Source organism: Castanea sativa, chromosome 5 (assembly GCF_040712315.1).
Source record: "Castanea sativa cultivar Marrone di Chiusa Pesio chromosome 5, ASM4071231v1".
NCBI classification, from domain to species: domain Eukaryota; kingdom Viridiplantae; phylum Streptophyta; class Magnoliopsida; order Fagales; family Fagaceae; genus Castanea; species Castanea sativa.
In genome coordinates this window covers 73191700-73209453 of record NC_134017.1, presented here as the reverse complement: position 1 = coordinate 73209453, position 17754 = coordinate 73191700, and the positions used below count along the sequence as shown (strand labels likewise).

Sequence of the window (17754 nt, the reverse complement as noted above, 5' to 3'; positions counted from 1 at the left end):
ATGGAAAAATAATTATCACTTTAAAAAAAATCTATAAAATCTATAAAATTAATAAATAATTTTTTTTTATTTGAAAACAATATTTTTTAATGACATTTTTTTAACAAAATTGGATAAAAGATTTAAATTGAATAAATTTGAAAATCACTGATTCAATTGAACGAAAGTAAAGTTAAATAATTGAAATACCAAATTTGAGATCAATTCGCATTTTAGCCTTTTTTTAATTATTTAATATTATTTTTGATGTACATTTATGTTGCTTTACGGGTTCCAGTTAGTTTAACTAGTGAAGTCTAAGATGGTTGAACAAGATATTTGGATTCAATCTCTGCCTACACTAACAACCAATTGATGTCTTAATATGATTATAAAGAGCTATCATCTGGAGCAGAAGTCATATGTTTAAACTCTCTCAAAAATATATATAAAAAAAAAAAGTTGCTTCTGTCGGGCCTAAAACAATGTTACTATCACATCATTTGTCACACTCTAAACCCAAAAGGCTCTAAAGCATGAAAAACTGAGCCTTCAAGCGATATTGTAGGGGATTTTTTTTTCTTTCCATTTGATAAAATAAATAAATGTACTGATCTCTCCATAGTATACGTCAAAGCTCTATGAACACTTACAAACAATACAAACCATAAATATCGTGTCTCCAAATATCTATGAAAATCCAAAGCTCCAAATAAATAAACACAAAGTCACGATCCTCTTTAAGATATGTAACCTCAACAAAAAATCTAGGCCGATCACGCCCAAGGCTAACAAACCTCAAGAGCCCAGCTTCCAATAAAATTAGCTATGGCCTCGACTAATTTAGTAAGTTGAGTTACCAACAATTTATAGCACAAATCTCCCACTTAGCATAGTACTCTAATCACCACCAACAAAATAAGCTCCTTGCCCAACATATAACTAATTTATTTGTAAAACTATTTGAGAGTAGAATGAGCTAAAGCCTAGTAAGTAGCATAATTAAAGGGGGCATGAGAAATGCAAGTCTCATGACAATTAGCATTTTTAAAAAACACAAAACACATTACACTTTGGGAGTTTCCACTTAATTTCTGCAAAATCAATCTTCATGGATAAAATGACAAGAATGATTGAAACAGTGTAGAACAAAGCTTTTTCAAAATATCTCCATGTGAAGCTACGTACTATATATTGTGAGCAATAATAACACCGTTCCAAAACCAGAAAATCTAACCCAAAGCCGGAACTCAATCGCCGAAACAAAGCCGGAAGTCACTGCCAACACAAAGCTAAAACTAATCTACCGACACAAAGCCAGAACTCATTGCCGACACAAAGCCGTAACTAATTCGCTAAAACAAAGCCGAAACTCAATAACCATTACAAAGACGAGAGCTAAGATACCAATGTCACTGGCTATAGTATCTAGCTAAGTAATCACCAGGTAATCACATGTCACAGCCCAATAGTAAAAACATAAAGAGCTCACAATTTACATTAAATCAAAACACAATTCAATTTCAAGTAGTTTCACAAAAACCTTTGAAATACCATACCCAACATATTCACAAGGTTCTCAAAACCTTCAAACTCATTGCTTGTCAAGAAGATATTGTATCAATTTTCCCAAATATCACAAGTCAAGATAAAAGTGTCTTTAAATTTTGCAAATAATGCAATAAATCCATAACATCCATTCTCTAGAATTTAATCAAAGATGCTAGTCTTTCCCATGCTAACAAATCATGCATTCTCTCATATGCAATAAGAAATATGATACACGTTCAATGCTTCATGCATTTTCTATAAATGATTAATAATAATAGTACACATAGTACATTTTAGAAAAGCCATGAATAATGTTCCAAAATGAGTTTAACCATGAAATACTTGAGTGCAATAATAATAATTTTTCAAAAATCCCATTAAGAAGTTACTTACCTTGGAAGGCCAACCAATTTTACCACAACTGGGCACCATGAAATCAACCAATCCCATCACTAGGTCCATCATCAAAAAACTCGGAGCCTAGAAACAAAATGATCAAGCCTATAAATAACAATGTCCAGGACAAAGTACAATCAAACTTGTCTCCATAGAATGTTTATAAAAAAAAAAATTGTCTCCTTGGATAAAAAATGTCCCCTAAAATCAAATTGAGGGCCTAGAGCTTAACTTGACTATCCAAAGGCACCTATTCCCAAAGAATACCAAATAAGCATACAAATGATCCAAAGGACCATAACACAACAAAAGCATTATAATACACTACCGCATATATTATGCATTTATTAGATAACATAACACATCACTTTAAAAATGAGGTAGCTAGTCTCAAGAATTTCTTTTGGGAACCAACTAATAAAACCAAGACATTATAACAATTCTTATAAATTCTCAAGAGTTCACATCGAAACAACCATGTTTAAGTGTTACACGAACTCATGTATTAATAATGTCAATACATATTACATCACATAGGAATCAATTATAACATTATCTAATTACTTTCAAAGTTCTAAAACTCATTACATATGTCACAAAGTCCAGCTTTGAATTGAATAAACAACTAAAAATGATTAAACCCAACCTCATAACTCAATAAGGTAAAATATCAAACAATTGATGTGCAAAAAGCACAACCACAAAGCACTTAATTTATTGTTAATACTTTCATCAAACCATTTGTTTTAAAACAAGTTCATAGCACCCATATTATCAAAGTTTCACCTACCCATCTCTCCGCAACTCCAAGACCTCCATGCCCCTTTACCCAAGACAAAATCGTGATTGGGTGAACACTCAAGACCAAACCAAACTTTTCATTCCAAATAAGAATTTCTTACATAAACCCAATAAGCTTGCTCTAGCACAAATCCCATAGCTATATTTTACTTAGTTTTGTTAGGAAGATAGGAATTTCACCTCAAATTCCTTGCTTGGCCGAATGGGTCCCTCTCTTCCCAAAATCTTTTCTTCACAACCGGTGGTGGTGGCTTGAAATGAAACTCATGGCTTAAGTATTTTTAGTGGAAGACCATGGGGAAAGAGATAGAGAGAGGGAGGGATTCGAGTGAGAGAAAGGGAGAGGGGTGTCAGCTCAAGAGAGAGAGAGATAGAGAGAGATGTGAATGTGAAAGTGATGACACCATTTTTTTTTCTCTTCTAGTATCGTGGTCAAAAAAAGAAACGGATAAAGGTGATTCGCCGTTATTTAAAAAGTATTAGATTTCACATGAAAGTCAGGTATTCAATGTGTGATTCTAAGTTCAACTCATGTTTTTAAGATTACTTTCACTTCAGGCACACAGTAGGGAGTTTATTAGAGTATGCAGTATTTGGAAAATTTTCAACAAAATCAGATGTTTTTAGTTTTGGTGTCATATTGTTGGAGATCATTAGTGGCAAGAAGAATAACAGTTCTTATCAAACACACCCTTCCTTAACTCACAGGTCTGGGAACTATGGAGAGAAGATAAGGCCTTGGATATAGTTGATTCATCAATTACTGAGTCATTTGTTTCTCATGAAGTTTTGAGACGCATTCAAATTGGGCTCTTATGTGTGCAAGAAGATGCAACAGATCGACCAACCATGCTGGCTATTCTTCTCCTGCTAAGTTGTGAAACAACTCTTCCTTCCCCGAAACAACCTGCTTTCGTTTTCAAAAGACCAACAAATGATTTGGGATCAATTAGTGAAAAGGGGTTTTATTCTATAAATGACGTGACAATAACTATGTTTGAAGCTCGCTAAAAGGTAAAGATTGCTGCATCTAAATTGCTTCTATAAGGATTTATGGGAACAATTAACATTTTACACTGTTTATAAAATAAAAATATAATTCTTATTCTTTTTTCCTTCTTTATTTCCTTTTGTACTAGGTGATCCAAAAGTAAAATATAAGTGTTGTTGAATACTGCCTACTTCAGTGGACTGTACTTTCCCCTAACCTCTGAAGATATATAATTAATTGCAGTGCAAGCTTCATATGGTAATAAGTAAAAAATGAAGCATATTAGAGAATGATGTAACCTATAGAAAATTTTCTGAGCTCCAAGCATAAGAACTTTTAGGAAAGCTAAAAGGCAAACATGCAGTCTGTGATAGATAGTACTGTAGGAACAATGTTCTACTAATTTTTCAAGTAAATATCCTCGTCATAATCAAATGACAAGACTGTGTTTGCTGTTTATTCTCACTTATTAATAGCTCATTTAATCTAATCACCTGAAACCCTTGAATATTTTTATTTTGTAATATATGTCAAGTCCAAGTTTCATAGGCCTTAGATGCAGCTCAATAGAAGACAGTTATTTAAGAATAATTCATAATTTTGACATCTATTCAATTGAATTGAAAGATGATTTTTGAGGGATGTTGACTTTGATAGTGGCTCAACGCATTGAAGATTGTGAAACCAAATCTAATTACGTTAATTAGGACGATTGCTGCCTTGTTTATCAGGCCTTACATGACATGGTATAAAAGGCTTGTTATAGCATGACTTCGACAAGAGGTTTAGAGACCATTTTCGTGTGCCAAAGAGAGAGAGAGCCTAAACTTCGTTTTGATCAACCTATTATTCCAAAGTCTTTATTCAACAATGGAGTTGGTATTTTGGAATTCAAGAGCTAAAGTCACAGAGTCTATTATCTCAATATGTTGCTGCAGAGAACAAAGTTTTAAGGTGGTCCTTGGAGTCGTTTAGAGGGTCTAATTATGATCACAAATGCAGATAATGAGTGAAGTGATTAATAGCTAAGAGTCCAAACGGTTTGAAACTGGGGTGGGTTCATGAGAAATGATAGAGAATAAATTCATAAATTGGGTTTTGAGGGGGCTTGTTTGTTTGTATTAATTTAGCACAAACCCAAAAATAAATTGTATTAACCTAGCACAAAAACTATCAAAGAAAATGAAGACGAAATGGACGAAGAGAGAACATAATCTTGGGCTTGTCTGCTGCAAAATTATAGAAATCCAGTTTTATGTTTGTAGTCTTGGCAGTGGAGGCAATGGCAGCAGCGGGTCTGCCAAGGGAAGTTGCTAGTGGTCCTGTAGGTTTATATGTCTTCTTAAATACTATATAACAGTATATGGTTGAATTGCTATTCATCTTTAATGGCTTAATGCACATACGCTTCCAAGGGTATGTCACGTGGACAGGTCTCTCTGTTTTAATGACGGTCACAAGACAGTCACAACTGTCTTTCGTTGGTCTACAAATGTGTCTGTCCAAGGGACAACCTCCTCTGTTGCTCAGCTTCAAGATTCAGGAAACCTAGTATTGGTCCAGGACAATAACAAAATGTTGTTATGGCAAAGCTTTGACTATCCTACATATACTTCGCTTCTAGAAATGAAGATTGGGTTGAACAGGATAACTAGGATCAACAGTTTCTTGATATCTTGGAAGTCACAAGATGACCCTGGAACTGGGAACTACTCCTTTAAGCTAAATCTTACCGGCTTTCCACAATTGCTCTTGTACGAGGGTTCAACCCCATATTATTGAGCAAATCCATGGCCATGGAACACACCAGCAGCCAAACCCTCACTTGGTTTTACCTCAAATTTTGTTAACAATGAAGATGAGATACCCTACTTCAGCTCTCTTGATGACCCCTCCATCATTACAAGATTTGTGGTGGACAGCTCTAGACATTTCCAACAACTTATGTGGAATGATGGTGATCGTCAATGGAAGGAAGTATGGTCAACACCTAGATTGTGTGATAACTATGGAAATTGTGGTGCGTACAGCATATGTATTGTTGACAGCACTAACAGGTTTACGTGTACCTGCTTGCCAGGTATGAACCCAAGTCTCTCAAAGATGGTTCTGAGGGATGTGTGAGAAAGAAGTTGGGGTTGTCTATGTGTGGAAATGGAGAAGGTTTTGTGAAGGTGGTACATTTGAAGACTCCTGATACATTTCATGCAGCTTGGATGGACATGAGTATGAGTAGCTTAGAGTGCGAGCAGGCATGCTTGAGGAATTGTTCCTGCACAGCTTTCATCAATTACAATCCTAATGGTAAGGGATTCGGTTGCTTATTATTTTATGGTGAACTGATCGACATTTTAGAGTTTACAGATGATGGGTGGGATCTAAATGTTCGTGTTGATGCGACTGAGTTAGGTAGTCTTCTTCTCTAGCTCTTGTTTTCCTAAATATTCATTTCTGTCTTTTTCACTCTATGGATTACAGTTATTTTTGTTCCCTGCAGCTAAGTATACAAGGAAGTCCAAAGGTTTTCTTGGAAAGAAGAGGAAACTAGCTGTTACAATATTATCTGTTGCTGTGCCATTGTTTTTGGCATCCTTGCTAGCGTATATGTGGCTAATGAAGAAGAGGAAAACGAAAGGTAACAAAACCACTTGCATTGTATTGTTCACACACACACATATATATCTTTTGATAAGTAACACACTCATATATATCAAGCCATTTAGACTAGTCCTCCACATGATGAGAGGTGTGTAACCGCTCCATAGTGCAACTATAGTGAGCAATGTCTTTCAACATGTTAGGACAGTCAAGAGAAAATTGCATAATCAATCATTAAATTTTACTGGCACCAAAGACTACTTGGAGGGAAATGAGCTTGAGGACGGTAGCAGGCATCCAGATTTAACGATTTTTTATCTAAGCTGCATAGTTGCTGCTACTGACAATTTCTCTCTGACCAACAAACTTGGGCAAGGTGGTTTTGGTTCTGTTTTTAAGGTATAGTTACAATTCATAATGACGTTGAATGTTGATATCTTGCCTATATTCCTTTTTGTTTCATATTCCATTATTGTGAATGCACAGTAAATGAGTTCCATAAGCCAAGCATAAGTGATTGAAGAATCAGATTGTGGTATTGAACTCAATTGCTTTGAACTAATTGTTATGACTAAGCTTAATTTCTGATCATGAATTCAGTGTCAATTATCTAATGGACAACATATAGCTGTAAAAAGGCTATCCATAAGTTTAGGGCAAGGAATAGAAGAATTCAAAAATGAAGTTATGTTGATTGCAAAACTTCAACATAGGAATCTTGTCAAAATTTTTGGCTGTTGCATTCAAGAGGAAGAAAAGATGTTGATTTATGAGTACATGCCAAACAAAAGCTTGGACTCCTTCATTTTTGGTACGTTTTCTTTCCAAAAATTTATTGCATGCATATGTTTTACTTTCTTCTGTCATATATGTTGAATGAATATATTTGAAGTACATAAAACCGCATATTTCAACACTATGTATATCACATTTTGAATACGTTGAACCGAATTATTGTTGTAGATCATACAAGAAATTCATTGCTAAATTGGAGGAAACGTTTTGAAATCATAATTGGGATTGCTTGAGGGATTTTGTGTCTTCATCAAGACTCAAGATTCAGAATTATTCATAGGGATCTTAAAACTAACAATGTTCTACTTGATGGTGAAATGAACCCCAAAATTTCGGATTTTGGCATAGCATGTATAATCAAAGGGGATCAAATTCAAGACAAGACAACTAGAGTTGTTGGAACCTAGTAAGTATCACTCAAACACATGCCCGCATGTGTGCATTGAGACTTGCACACTTGCCATACATACAACAAATAAAGGCCTATGCAAACTTTAACATTATCTTTAATATTGTTCACATCAGTGGTCATATGTCACCAAAGTATGTAATATTTGGGAAATTTTCAACCAAATCTGATGTCTTAAGTTTTGGTGTCATATTGTTAGAAATCATAAGTGGCAAGAAAAACATAGATTCTTATCAGAACCACCCTTCCCTAGGGCATGTAAGTAACAGAAAACATTAATCTTTACTATTTGCATTTATAATACAACCCATATATGGATAGTACTATTACTCACACAGGTTTGGGTACGGAGGGAAGATAGAGCCTTGGATATAGTTGATTCATCAATAAATGAGTCATTTGTTTCCCTAGAAGCCTTGAGATGCATTCGAATTGGGCTTTTATGTGTGCAAGAAGATGCAATGGACTGACCAACAATGTTGGCAGTTCTTCTCATGCTGAGTAGTGAAACAACTCTTCCTTCTCCAAAACAACCTGCTTTCATTTTCAAAAGTGCTACCAATGATTTTGAATCAATCACTGGAGGGAGCTTCATTCTGTAAATGACGTGACAATAACCAAATTTGAAGCTCGCTAAAGGCAAAGATTCTACTTAATTTGCATCTAATTTCCTTCTATAAGGATTCTAGTTAGCTGCAGCTAGACTGCTTCTATAGGGATTTGTAGGGCAAATTAATTTTTTACTCATAAATATTTGAAATATCTCTTTATGATTAGTGGGGCATTATTTTTGTAAGTTCAATATAGTAAAACTTGTAATAGCGGTATGACTCATAAATTAATGTTGTCTTGTGTGGCAACTGAAAAGCCCATGACACAAAACACTGACAAAGAGGCCATAAAAATTGCAAACAAAACAAAGGTTTTTTTTGGAGCCAAGATAAGCTGGGAGTGTAAACACCCACCAGCTTGTGTTCTTTGTGACCAAACCCAACTCCATTGTTGAAGAAAAATGCGAGCTTTGAGGGAGAGAGAGAGAGATTGTTGAGACTTGAGAGTGTACTGTTTGAGCTTGCATTGTGGTGTTTTTGAGAAAGAAGGATGGGTCACTAAGAACAGCACCCAACAGTAGGTGAGAGAATCAATCAGTGGTTGTAGGATTATCTATGTTAGTTAATGTTTGTAATGATCCCCCTCTCTATGTCTTGTGTTTTATTTGTGTGTGTGTGTGATTTAGATTGATAATAGATTGAGCTAGAGAAGAAACTATGCAACCACAGATATAAAATTTGGGGTTTTAGCCTAAGCTCTGTCTTATGCTAAGGGGAGTGGAGGAGATTGCTGTTGCTGTCAAAGTCACCATGGGTCCTAATCACACCATTCCTTAATTCATATTTCTGACCAGTCTTTAATAATGCCTCAATAATAAGTTTGACCAGCATTGGTCTTTCTACTCACTTTAGACCCAAAAATCAATCATTCATTGAAGATTTCCACATTTGCTTTCTTCATATAGCATATTTTGCAATAGATGGGAAATATGGTACAATAAATGAGGTGAATATAATGTTACACTATTAAAGGGTCAATAAAAGACTTGTGTAAGTCCATGTGTTTTGGTCATGAGATAATTACAATATACTATTAATCTCACAGCTCCAACCTAATACGCCAATCTTAACCTATTTTCTAGATCCCCTCATTTGCCAACCTATTAAGTTGCTCTACAACTTAAGAAAAATATATTTAAGATAAGTATTGTGATATTTTGTCAAACTCCAAACCTAAAAGGGTCCAAAGCATGAGAAATACATCCCAGTACCTATTGATTTTTCCTTTTTGACAATTCAATCCAAACAATTCATACCAAGTACCAACATCAAGAACTTTCAAAATAATTTCATTAATGATACTTCAAAAGTAAGTCAAATCTTCATGCAATAATTACAAGGACCATTGGCCACAAAAGAATGGAGGTCTGAATTAACTACATATAAATATCTTGTTTCTAAGATGGGATAAATGTCATCACCAAAATCAGTTACAAAACAATTGTGCAAAATATCCCTAGTGTGTGCAGCTCCAACACTAGGTTAGGAGTCTCATACTCCTAAGGTCTATAATACCAAAAGTCTAGCCTCCACAAAGCAGTTGCCTATCTAAGCCATGACATCTAACTCAAAAGGTTATTGCCTACTCCGTAAAAATTCATAATTAAACATTAGTGAGACAACGCTCAGTAAGTAGCAATGTTAATGTGCTACCAGCAGTGTTGTTAAAAGCACGCTTAAGCGCAAAGCGCAGAGCCCTTGGGGCTTTTTCCCTCTAAAGCGCAGCGCTCTCACAAAAGCGCGCTTTAAGCACGCTTTTTTGAGCTTTTTTATTAAGCGCAAAGCACACTTTTTTGAGTTTTTTGTAATTTTTTTTTAATCCTAATTTGATTTTTAGACATTAGATCTAAATATATTTGATATAAACCATTGATTTAATATATATAAAAACTAATAGTGTGGTATGCTACCATACACCTAAGCCTATCTCTTTAGATATTTTTGAAATTTTAACCATAACCACACAAACAAACACAAAATCAGACACTCACAAAGATAACATTACTTAACATTCTAGTACATTTTAGCCTTTGCCTTCTTGGTTCTATACTTCTATTTTGATTCAACCATATTTTGTAATCATGGCCATCAAATATCATGGTTGCATATTGTAAAACACAATAGAATTATATAAAGGCTATATAAATTATATAAAATGTTTTAATGTAATTTATATGATTAATTGATCACTTAATTGTTATATTGATCATTAATAATTTTTTTTTAAATGTGCGCTTCACGTCGACTAGGCGCGCGCTTGCACTTTGCACCTAGGCTCCAGGAGGCCTTTGCGCTTAAGTGCGCTCAGCGCTTTTAACAACACTGGCTATCAGCCATGTCACAAAGACTACAAGTACTAGTTACTAGCTACCCTGTCACCCAGACTCAGGTGCCATAATATAATCCACCATGTCACAAAGACTTGGCTATTGCACTATTGGTTGTGTCACAAAAACTGCAAGTACCAGTTTTTGACTACTGTGTCACGCAGACTCAGGTACCATCATACCAACATCACAAAGATCCAGGTATTTGGCTAGGTAATCACTGGGAAATCACAATTGCCATGACATGAGGTAACGTGTGATAAAGAGTTGGCAAGTTTATATAATTGAGTTTCATAACACATTTCTGATAAATTTGCATAATTTCCAAAGAAATTCCTATCTAGTAGGATTTCCCACCCACTTGTCAAATGAATTCCCAAATGACTTCCCACTCACTTGTCAAATGAGGCTTTCTAATTCTTTAAATTATCCAATTATTTGTAATATCCATTATAAATGAATCACACCAAAGCCAATCTCCTAGAATTAATAAAAACTTCGCAGTATTCCCACATTATATATATGCACACATTACACATTTTAATTAGCTACTTACCTTGCAAGACCGCATCAAAGCCTAGCTTCCAAGTGCTCCAACAAGAATCAGTTAGAACCTAAAGAAAAGGAATAAAAGTTTATCAAGACAAGTTTGAAAATCTTAAACTAAGTCTAGTTAAGTAACTTTAATCTCCCCTAGAAACAGTTCACTTAGGCAAGCCCCAACTTAGAATGTTGGGCATATTTTATTAACTCCTTTGAGGTTACCCTCTTGCCAATCACAACTTTACCCAAAAATCTCCTTAATCTCATAATTTCCTCACTTGAAAGATCTCCCACAAAACTAGCATCACAAAAATTTACCAAGACAATAAGGCATCAAAACCGCCAAATCTTAGCTATAGAAAACCTCAAATGGTCACCATTCATTTAAATAAATAAAAACACTAAACCCTTTATCAGAATATGTTCACCAAATCAAAACTCTTAAGGCTTAATCATGTGAATATCACTTCAAAAGCTTAGATCAATAATATGAAAATCCACCAAATTATTTAGAGTTTTTACCTTAATAGTTTGAGATGAAGGAGCCTAGAGATTCTTATGAAGTTCCTCGGTGAATCTCATCGTTAAAAAGATGGTGGTGGTGATCCAATGGAGTGGTGGTTGGTAAGGGTGAGAGAGAGATGGAGGTGTATATGTGTGTGTATTTTGTGAATAAAAGAAAAGAATGTGGGAGAGAAGACCTTAGGTGACCGGTAAAGAGAGAGACAGAGATATTTTAAGAGACTGTGCGGTGGGGAATAGATGAATATGTGGGAGCACGTGGGGGATTTTAAAAAAAATATCTGCCAGTCAGTGAAAATTGATGTCTAGAATGCCTACAGTCCCTCGACGCCATTCTGGACTTCTGACTTATCGACTTGACCCAGCATCCATTTTCTTTTCTGCAAGGAGGCTTCAGAATCCTCAATCAAACTAAATATCAATATATTTTTCCCACCCCATATTAAAAAAAAGACCCCTGCACACAAACATGGATGCTGAAACCATGGCCATGTCGTTGATTCTGATCATGCTTTTCTTCCCATTTTGTACTTCCGTTGACACCTTAACACTAGACCAATCCATCAAGGATGGCCAGTCTTTGATTTCCAACAAAAATAATTTCGCCTTAGGCTTCTTCAGTCCCGGCAATTCTAGCTACCGGTATCTTGGTATTTGGTTTGTCAAAGTGGCAAAACAAACTCTTGTGTGGGTGGCAAACAGAAATGATCCTATCATTGATTCCTCCGGAGTTCTCTCCATCAACCAGTATGGAAACCTTGTCCTCCATGACAGTTCTAACCGTCTTCTTTGGTCTACGAATGTGTCTGTACAAGGAACAACCTCCTCTGTTGCACAGCTTCAAGACTCAGGAAATCTGGTATTGGTCCAAGGCAATAACAATAAGTTGATATGGCAAAGCTTTGATCATCCTACAGACACTTTGCTTCCAGGCATGTGGTTTGGGTTGAATCGGATAACTGGGCTAGACATGATGTTGACATCTTGGAAATCGCAAGATGACCCCGGAACTGGGGACTACTTATGTAAGATGAATCCTACTGCCTCTCCACAAGTCGTCTTGTATAAGGGTTCGACTTTTTATTGGCGGTCAGCTCCATGGCCGTGGCCCACATCATTATCTTTAGCAACATCCTCATCGAGTTTTAAGTATTATTTTGTTAACAACGAAGATGAGGTATCTTACTCCTACTTTTTCGATGACGCCTACATCATTTCCAGACTAGTGGTTGAGAATTCTGGATTAATCCACCACCTTACGTGGAATGATGGTGATCTTCAATGGAAGAACTTCTGGTCAGCACCTAAATACCGGTGTGACAACTATAGACACTGTGGTGCCTACGGTAAATGTGGTCCTGAGCCTGATGACAATGTTTATAAGTTAGAGTGTACGTGTTTGCCAGGGTATGAACCCAAGTCTCCGAAGAATTGGTATCGCAGAGATGGTTCTGACGGGTGTGTGAGGAAGCAGTTGGGGTTGTCAATGTGTGGGAATGGAGAAGGGTTTGTGAAGGTGGGGCTTTTGAAGGGTCCTGATACATTTAATGCAGTTTGGATGGACCAGAGTATGAGTAGCTCAGAGTGCGAGCAGGCATGCTTGAGAAATTGCTCTTGCACAGCTTTCATCAGCGTGAATATTGATGGGAAGGGGACCCGTTGCTTGGCATGGTATGGTGAATTGGTTGACGTTTCGGAGAGTTCATTTCAAAGTTGGGATCTAAATGTACGTGTAGATGCAACTGAGTTAGGTGGCCTTCTCCACTTGCTTGCATTTTTCGTAAATTTTCATTTCTGCCTATTCCAACATACAGATCGTGGACTGATGTTTTGTTTTGTTTTTGTTTTTTTTTTTTTTTGGTCCTTCAGCTACTTACACAAGGAAGTCCAATGGTTTTCTTGGCCACAAGAGGCTGCTGTCTATTACAATAATTTCTGTTATGGTGACATTGTTTATGGTATGCTTGATAGCCTATATATGCCTAATGAAGAAGAGGAAAACAAAAGGTAACAAAATCACTTCTATTGTATTGTTCACACAAACACAGAGGAATATATATATATATACATTTAAATCAAGAGTCATTTTAGTAGTCTACACGAGCTATATAAATGCTCAATTGCAAAATTATAGTGAGCAATTTATCAATATGTTTTTGGACAGTGAAAAGAAAATTGCACAATCGATCATTATATTTTACCGGTACTAAAGGCTATTTGGAGGGAAATGAGCTAGAGGAGAGTAGTAGACATCCAGATATATTGATCTTTGATCTAGGCTGCATAGTTGCTGCCACTGACAATTTCTCTCCAATCAACAAACTAGGGCAGGGTGGCTTTGGTTCTGTTTTTAAGGTACAGTTACAATTCATAATGACATCGTTTAACGTAAATATCTTGCATATTTTCCTTTCTTTTTCAAATTCCATTATTGTGTGAGTGTGAAGGTAGGAAAATGATTTACATAAGCTAAGACATATGTTATTGAAGAACCAGATTGTGGCATTGAACTCAATTGCTTTGAAGTAATTGTTATGACTGAGCTTAATTTTGGATCATGGATTCAGGGTCAATTATCTAATGGGCAAGAAGTAGCTATTAAAAGGCTATCCTACAGTTCAACACAAGGAATAGAGGAATTCAAAAATGAAGTTTTGTTGATTGCAAAACTTCAGCATAGGAATCTTGTCAAGCTTTTTGGCTGTTGCATTCAAGGGGAAGAAAAGATGTTGATTTATGAGTACATGCCCAACAAAAGCCTAGACTTCTTCATTTTTGGTATGTCTTATTTCTATAAATCGATTGCATTCATCTGTTTTATTTTCTTCTATTATTTCTGTTCAAAGAAAATATTTGGACTACATACAACCAAATATTTTTACACTAATTAATAACATTTTGAGTATAGCTAGAGTTAAATTTTATTGTAGACCATACAAGAAGTTCATTGCTTAATTGGGGGAAACGCTTTGAAATCATCATTGGGATCGCTCGTGGAATTTTGTATCTTCATCAAGATTCAAGATTAAAAATCATACATAGGGATCTTAAAACCAGTAATGTTCTCCTAGATGGTGAGATGAATCCTAAAATTTCGGATTTCGGGATAGCTCGTATATTCAATGGGGACCAAATTCAAGACGCGACAACTAGAGTTGTCGGAACATAGTAAGTATCACCCAAACACATGCACACTTGCGTGCACAAAGCCTTGCACAGTTGCCACCCTTACGGAACATGAAGGCCTATGCAAACTTTAACTTTATTTTTAATATTGTTCACATGCAGTGGTTATATGTCACCAGAGTATGCAATATTTGGAAAATTTTCAACAAAATCTGATGTCTTTAGTTTTGGTGTCATATTGTTGGAGATCGTTAGTGGCAAGAAGAATAACAGTTCTTATCAAAGGCACGATTCCCTAACTTTGATAGGGCATGTAAGTAATAAAAAACAACAATCTTTACCATTTACATTTATAATACAGCCTCTTATGGGTAATGCTATGAACCATATAGGTTTGGGAACTATGGAGAGAAGATAGAGTCTTGGATGTAGTTGATTCATCAATAAATGACTCATTTGTTTCCCATGAAGTCTTGAGATGCATTCAAATTGGGCTCTTTTGTGTGCAAGAAGATGCAATGGACCGACCAACAATGTTGGCAATTCTTCTCATGCTAAGTTGTGAAACAACTCTTCCTTCTCCAAAACAACCTGCTTTCATTTTTAGAAGACCTACCAATAATTTGCGATCAATCACAGGTGAGCGTTTTTATTCTATAAATGACGTGACAATCACCAAATTCGAAGCTCGCTAAAGGTAAAGATTCTAGTTAGCTACATCTAAAATGCTTCTATAAGGATTTCTAGGACAAATTAAAAATTTGCTCTTTTTGTATTTATGCAAAAAAATGTAATTTCTTTTTTTTTTTTTAATTCTTAAGTGTTGAATTTTTGCCCTTTTTTTTTCCAGTTGTTACTACTACTACTACTACTACTTATATTATTACTAATAATCTGCTTTTCTTAACTTAGTCAGTGGCATTGCCTGTAGGGTTTGAAATTCCACTCTCATTTTTGTAACTATTAAATTATTTAAAAATAAATACACATTAACTTGGTTATTTATCATAAGATTCAATAATCGAGACACCCGCTACCTTTCTAGATCGATTTTTCAATTAATTCTCCAAGTTTGTTCAGCTCCATTGTGAAAGTAACAATAATATTCTTTAATTTCTAAATAAGATGAAATATAAAATTAAATTGACTCTCCTTTTACTCCAAGTGATCCAAAAGTAAATAGAATTGTTGGTGAATATGACCTACTTAGGTGGACTGCACTCTCCCTTGACCTTTCAAGATCATTCTTTTTTTTCTTTTTTCTTTTTTTGGCTGAGACGTTGATCTTTCAAGATCTATAGACTATAACGCAGTGCAAGCCTCAACGTGTGTGTGTGTGTTTAAAGCCAAAGCTAAAAGAAAATTCAACTAAATCTCAAATTTGAGTCTAATTTTATGCTATGTGTGTCTCATCCTTTTTTTTTTTTTTTTTTTTTTTAAATTTTGGTGCAACTGTTTACTACACTACAAAAATCAAGGAATCTAAGCCAAAGCTAAAAGAAAATTCAACTAAATCTCAAATTTGAGTCTAATTTTATGCTATGTGTGTCTCATCCTTTTTTTTTTTTTTTTTAAATTTTGGTGCAACTGTTTACTACACTACAAAAATCAAGGAATCTAAGCCAAAGCTAAAAGAAAATTCAACTAAATCTCAAATTTGAGTCTAATTTTATGCTATGTGTGTCTCATCCTTTTTTCTTTTTTTAAAAAAAATTTTGGTGCAACTGTTTACTACACTACAAAAATCAAGGAATCTAATTTAAATTTCTTATTTTTTTGTGTTAAATGAGTTATTAAGTGTGAAAAATATAGAATCAAAATTAATAAACCTTAAAAAAAGTCACCATCATTGATTCATTTTTCTTATGGTATTATTATTATATAAATAACGGTTAGACAAACTAAAATTAAGAATTTCATGAATAACAATTCAAATGATTTTTTTTTCATTTGTTTCATATAAAATTATATTTATTTTATTAGTAGCTATTTTATATTTTCAAATACACAAACATTATATATATATATATATATATATATATATATATATATATTATGTATTCGTGGTAAAATTTTAATACACATTTAGTTATGCATATTTGTAAATGTATCTCATGTATATTTACGAAGTTGCAAGCTAAACATATTGGAAACTTACCTAACCTATTGAAAAATTTATGAGTTCCAAGAAAGCTAAAGCCAAAAATGTAGTTTGTGATGGATAGCACTCTGGGAACAAAATAGTTAGATAGTGGTTAGTACTCATGTACCATTAGGTCGTTACAACAAGTTTTATAAATAAATAATAAATATTTCTTCTTCTTCTTTATGAGAATAATTTATATTTCTAAACATAAACATTAAAATCCATATATTTTATAAGCTCAAATACATTAGAGCAAAATATTAGTCCAAATATTTTGTTTTATAACCCCCATTTTTTTTCGGCTTTCTTGTATTAGTAGAAATATTAAAACGAATTGAAACACTTCTACCGTTTATCCTCCAAAAAAAAAACCAATTGAAACACTTGAGAAACCCACAGTACAGCTCGATAATTTATTTTGTACATTTTGAGGGTATTTGAAATTGGTGCAAAATTTACAACCTTGGAAAAGAGAGAGATAGAGAGACTTAGGGTCTATTTGTAATGAGAGGGAGGGACACGGAGTGGAAGAGATTATAATAGAGTTGGCTGAAAAATAGCCTACTCTTTGGCCAACTCTACTCTACTCCTTTGCACTCTCCCTCACTCCCCCTAAATCCAAACGAACCATTAAAGAGGGGCTTGGTGTAAAAGGTTTGAACATATGAATATTGATGGTGAGGCTTGAGACAGAGATGTCAGCTTGGGTTAGCCGCTTGCATGGGTTTTTGGGTTCAAAAAAGGAACATATCTTCTCCATTTCACTTGAAATAAAGAGATTCTATTTTTTGGTTAAGATATTATTTTTTAAGATCTAACAACGTTTAGGCGGTTATTAAATGAGATGACAATCACTACACCTTTGAATATGTAATTTTTTTTTTTTATCTCAATCATGAAATGAATCCATTTCAAATAGAGAAGTGTCCAAGAGGGTAGTTGTGTTCAATTGTGGCAAG

The 17754-nt window shown here is 34.7% G+C and overlaps 1 protein-coding gene, 1 long non-coding RNA gene and 1 pseudogene across 7 annotated transcripts in view; 2 read left to right on the top strand and 1 right to left on the bottom strand.

Annotated features, from left to right (window-relative positions):
* Window positions 1-11781, bottom strand: part of LOC142636459 (uncharacterized) — a 28656-nt gene extending 16875 nt beyond the window's left edge. For 2 of the 5 annotated variants that reach the window (XR_012844323.1, XR_012844324.1), the window contains exons 1-3: window positions 11524-11781; window positions 11015-11072; window positions 1924-2010 (exon numbers count right to left, since the gene is read on the bottom strand). This is a non-coding gene — a long non-coding RNA (uncharacterized LOC142636459). The remainder of the gene's footprint in view (window positions 1-1923; window positions 2011-11014; window positions 11073-11523) is intronic. The other 3 variants (XR_012844322.1, XR_012844321.1, XR_012844320.1) reach the window with 3 other exon arrangements.
* Window positions 5571-8122, top strand: LOC142637091 (G-type lectin S-receptor-like serine/threonine-protein kinase At1g11410; annotated as a pseudogene).
* Window positions 11782-11968: 187 nt separating the features above from the next.
* Window positions 11969-15607, top strand: LOC142636458 (G-type lectin S-receptor-like serine/threonine-protein kinase RKS1). Of its 2 annotated transcripts, none has more exons than XM_075810700.1 (7): window positions 11969-13274; window positions 13393-13530; window positions 13688-13878; window positions 14091-14301; window positions 14436-14691; window positions 14812-14962; window positions 15042-15607. In XM_075810700.1, exons 1-7 carry the CDS (start codon window positions 11993-11995, stop codon window positions 15342-15344), a joined length of 2532 nt encoding a protein of 843 aa, XP_075666815.1. In that variant the 5' UTR covers window positions 11969-11992; the 3' UTR covers window positions 15345-15607. The 2 variants fall into 2 exon arrangements, with proteins under 2 accessions (XP_075666815.1, XP_075666816.1); XM_075810701.1 differs by having other exon boundaries at window positions 14454-14691; window positions 15042-15599.
* Window positions 15608-17754: the final 2147 nt, after the last annotated feature.